The sequence below is a fragment of the Labrus mixtus genome, chromosome 12 (assembly GCF_963584025.1).
Source record: "Labrus mixtus chromosome 12, fLabMix1.1, whole genome shotgun sequence".
In the NCBI taxonomy this organism is placed as follows: Eukaryota; Metazoa; Chordata; class Actinopteri; order Labriformes; family Labridae; genus Labrus; species Labrus mixtus.
In genome coordinates, this window is record NC_083623.1 from 10,048 (window position 1) to 15,000 (window position 4,953).

The window sequence follows — 4,953 nt, forward strand, 5'->3', positions numbered from 1 at the left end:
TGACAGAAGCTTGAGAGTTGCTTTAGGGTTGCTTTAGGGCTAACCCTAACCCTAACCCTAGGAAGAGTGAGTCCCTACTGAAAGACCCCCTACTGTCTCATGAAACATGAGACATAGCTGCAGTGTAAACCTGCAGGGAGCTAGCTGCTCTACCTGAATCCAGGAGGAACCAAACGAAGAGGAGCACTGTAGCCACCGTGCAGGTGACAGGCTCCAGTTCCCTATCCTGGCACCTAGAATACAACAACTTCCATTTATGCCGGAAACTAGTGCATGTGGACGGTACCCTGGCATTATCGATCGCCTCTAGGACAGTATGTCATGCTCAACAGAAAGTTTTTGAACACGCCCTTCTGCGGCTCACAGAAATGGAAAAGGCCTTTAAGATCACCCTGTGAGAAATAATAGTGGAAACTTTGTGGTAAACAATTATATTTTATCGTGGGAAAAAGAGACCTTCTCCCGAGCACAGGAACGTGACGGGTTCTGGTGCACACAGTGAGCACCTGGAACAAATGTCAGAATCGTAGTCCAGTGGCACAGAAAACACTAAAAAACCAACACTTTTATTTCATGGTACATTTTATTATAAAAGCCATTTTCTTCAGCATTGCTTATAGGCAAATGTTCAGAAATTGGATTATTGGAATATAAGCTGTTATTATTAAGAATAACATTTAACATGAGGTATTTTCTTACTGGCTACACTATGGGCCAAATCAAGCTATCAAAAAACAGCACTGTTTCCTCAACAAATGTTTATTAAATAATAATAAAACGTGTAAAGCAAAGATAGTAGGTAGTCTCACAGTGAGGAATACTGTCCACTGACATTTTTAAAATATCAATAACTCATACTGTCAATAAATGCAGATTGGAATACATGTAACATTCATATAGATATCAATATATGTACAATATTTACAGACAAATTATCAGAAGTTAGAGCTAATAATAGAAGCACAATACAGAGGCTTTGGCAAAATATGAGAAGAGTGCATACATTTAGCTAAACGTGACATTTACACATGTAGTAAACATGATTATACACGGATAGAGAGAGAGTACAAAAACAAGCAAAGATTTAATTAAAAAATCCAGTGCAATGTCAGGTTTTTCTTTTATTGTCCGTGGATGAATAGCAGCCTGTCGCCTCCTCCGGTGAGTTTGTGGTTGTGGGAATAAAATGTCCTGAGCAGGGCGGGAAACTCACTCTGTGCTCCGCCGCCAGCGTCCAGCTCCGTCTACAAAACTTCACCCTCATCACAGCAATACTCTGATTCTAACAAATACCTCTAAATACCTGAAGAACTGTGGAATGACTACTAGTTTTATTTTTTATGTATTTGTAGACAATCAAAGCAGAAAAACAACAGACAGGCTGCAACGGAAGAACTTTTAAACTGTTGTTTAAAAAAAATTAAATATGGAATGAAGCGTGATTTGGTATTTTATTCTGAGTTTTAACCTTTTTCAATTAGGCCACTTCTAACACTAACCTCCACAAAAAGCTTAAACATGAAACTCAAAAAGCTGGTCCTGCATCAAACACAAACAAATGTAAACAATTAAAATAATCGAGGTGTTAAAATGTAAACAGACTGAGTGACACCTCAATGCTAATGGCGGCTGTAAACTTAAAGGAAGCTAACGGTTAAATAATAAATCAGTTTGGGTTAGATTTAGTTCAGTTAGTCGTCATCCTCAGAGTCTGAGTACAGAACACTTCAGAGATCCTGAACCTTTTCATCTAGCGCCACCAGCTGGTCAAAAATACAACTTCAAATCAAGAAACTAATAAAACCCTCTTCCCAGGCTACATGCTAACATTAGCATGTTAAGAATGCTAACCATACAAATACATAAATATCATTTAAATCTAAATTTGCATGCTAGCTTTTAGCATCCTAACAAGCTAATACAACAACACTTTCAAAATAAAAGTTATCTTGTAAAAATACTAATTGTTAGCCTGATTTTAGGATCAAATTAGCATGTTAGCATTGAATTTTAGTTAATGTGCATGTTGATATTTAAAACATGGGGTAACAATATTATTATGCTAGCATGCTAATGGAAGCCAAGTTAATGAAAAAAAAGGTGTAATATTACAAAAAATATTATTTTTTAATGTGGAGACGTTATTCCCTTTAACTTGAGTCACGAAGCTGGAGATGTTTTCATCAATTTAGATCAGGTGTTTATTATCATGATTATTTTTTTATTGATAGAAAACGTTAGACATTTAGCGTTAAGTATTTTACAAGCATGTCGTCTGTAAACAACAATATCACGCTAACATGCTAATGACAGCAGGCAACCATCTGAAAGAAAGTCTGTGTAAGGAGCTAACTGTTAGCTTGTTCTTTAATGTTTGAAAATCATTATCATGCTAACATGCTAAGTTAGAATTTGACTCAGAAGAGCTGAAAGCTAAAACGGCTGAAAACAATTTCCCACGAATGGGTAATGAGTCTGTCGCACCTGTTTCATAAGAGGCGGCCATCTTTGATGGCGTTTGTTAATCAGAGTTTGCTGTGTTTTTATGACCCTGTTGTTAATGTAAACGTAGCTGGAGCTCGGTGAGCATTTAACACAGAGCCTGACATGTTCCTCCTGATGTGGAGCTGTTCGGAAAAAAACAGTTCAACCTGTGCGGGCCCCGGCCCCGCCGGCGAGCCCTGGCCTAGCTACCTGAGTCTGTTAGTTTGCCGTGGAGACAAGCATGCCAACAGGAAGAGCAGGGCCTCTGTTTTGGCCCTTGGGAAGAGCCACTTTGTTGAGGTCTCGGGTTTCGGTGGGCCACGACGTCGCCCTCTTGGTGGTCATGTGCCTACGGGCGTGTTTGGTCAGGTGGTCACTGCGCATGAAGCGGCGGTCGCACACATTGCAGACAAACTTCTTCTCCCCGGTGTGCGTCCGGCGGTGGCGGGAGAGCTCGTCAGAACGGGCAAACTTTTTGTCACAGCCCTCCCAGTGACAGCTGAACGGCTTTTCACCTGCAGAAGAACAAGATGAAGGAGAGAGAATGACTCTGAATGAGTTTATGGTTTGATTCCCTCAATCAGTACGGATACTGGTTGTTACAGCAGTTAGTGATGCAGAACACACAGGATCATCGAATATATAATAGAATTATTCACACCGTCTTAAATCACTTCAAGACTTATTTAAACTAATGTGATCAAGTCACGTTCAAACCTGGGACTACAGCAGTTCCTCTAAGTGCCCCCAGGGGTTGTGAGAAGCTCTGATGTGTTGCGTTTGGTTAATACGGAAGCTCTAAGTGGACACGTCTGTCCAGATTTTACAAGACACCTGCAGCCTTTAAGGGTTAAATACATACATCCAAACATTTGATCTCGTTTTCTTGTGATAACCAGAACATTTCCGTTGTTTTCTTCAGATCTCCACTAATCAATCTCATTATCTCAGGGTACCAACACTTTGTTTCCAGGATAGAAAATAACTCGCCATCACAGAAATTCACCAGCGCTGTCATCCTGGGAAAATAAGATGAATGAGTCGAGATCTCAAGAAAAAAAAGAAGGAATAACTGGTTATGACCTGAAAATGGATAAAATAAACCGTTTGGATGTAGTATATCCGCTGGGGGCTTCCGTAGGGTCGTACAAAGTGAAACAGAAAATGAGGTGTGATGTTTCCAAAGACGGTCCTACCTGTGTGTGTGCGCAGGTGAGCCTTCAGATGGGAGCTCTTGAAGTAGGTTTTCTTGCAGCCCGGGAAGTTGCAGACATAGTTTCGTCTGCGGGAGAAGTCAGCCTGTGAGGGGCCGCTTGCTCCAGTCGGCATGTAAACAGGGGCGGGGGCTAAGGGGAGGAGCTTGGTGTTGCCCAGAGTCATGACAGTCTGTGGACACTGCGTCGTCTGGGAGACGGGCTGCTGAGGAACCACAAACATCACGGTCCCCTGTGGCATGGCAGAGCCCACCAGCAGTGGCTGAGCGAAGCTGGAAGGAGACTGGGGCAGGATGTGCTTTGGCCCCCCCTGAGTCTGGACCTGAACAGGAGCCTGGACGAAGGCGGAGATCATTCCTGTGCGGCTGCTCACTGGGAATACCTGGCAGAGGACAGGGGAGGAGGACACTGGAGAGGAAGAGGAGGAAGACGACTGGATGATGTGAGGAGGCGATGCTGACGGGGGAAGAAAGGACGGGCTGGCACGAGACGGAGGAGGCCTGTCCTTCTCCACTGGAAGTGTCATTGGAGGCCCCGGCTTGGAGATTTCTGTGAGTGGGGAGGTGCAAGGAGGAGGTGGAGTGCTGAGGCGGTCGGCCGTGTGACGGATGACACTGGTTGCCATTGCTCTGCTGGGTTTGGCCACAGAGGTAGACTCTGTCTGAGCTGCTGAAGTCTCTGAGATGAAGGAGGGAGGAGATAAACAGGGGTGGGGGGGGAGTGATCTGGAGGCGGGGCTCATAGCGGAGGTGGTGGTGAGGACAGAAGAGGTAGAGGCCTCGGCGAAGCTCGGACTGTGAGGAGGAGTCATACACTGAGAAGGGAAACAGAAAATTAGAATTAAAACAGATTCCCTTTTATGTATTTTGAAAATATTTTAACCAAACTCATGAAATGTCTGTGGATCCATTTTGCTCTTTGGGTTATTACTTGATGAATATGATGTTGCTTCTACTCATTTCCAATCCTTGAGGGGACATGACTTTTTTATTACTTCTGTATCTTACCAGTGAGGACAGAGCGATCAGGTCTTTGGGAGTGTCGCCCGCCTCTGGTTGGAGATGTATGGAGTCACAGGAGTCGGAGGTGGGGGTGAGTGGGCGGGGCTTGTGTGCCCGTTGACCCCAGAAGCTCATGCTGACGAGTGCCTCTGCAGCCTCCAGGTCATGGTACTCGATGCACGGCTTGAGCTCCATGGTTGAGACGGGCAGGACGCCTGTACGGTCGACCTGAGGAAGACAGGAAGTCAGAGGAC

The 4,953-nt window shown here is 44.1% G+C and overlaps 1 protein-coding gene across 2 annotated transcripts in view; it reads right to left on the reverse strand.

Moving 5' to 3' along the window:
• Nucleotides 1–564: 564 nt before the first annotated feature.
• The window catches only part of LOC132984584 (Krueppel-like factor 11), an 11,617-nt gene continuing 7,228 nt past the window's right edge, over nt 565–4,953 (reverse strand). For both annotated transcript variants that reach the window (XM_061051431.1, XM_061051432.1), the window contains exons 2-4: nt 4,706–4,927; nt 3,681–4,512; nt 565–2,999 (exon numbers count right to left, since the gene is read on the reverse strand). In XM_061051431.1, the coding sequence (XP_060907414.1) occupies nt 2,704–2,999; nt 3,681–4,512; nt 4,706–4,927 (1,350 nt within the window). In that variant the 3' untranslated portion in view covers nt 565–2,703. The remainder of the gene's footprint in view (nt 3,000–3,680; nt 4,513–4,705; nt 4,928–4,953) is intronic.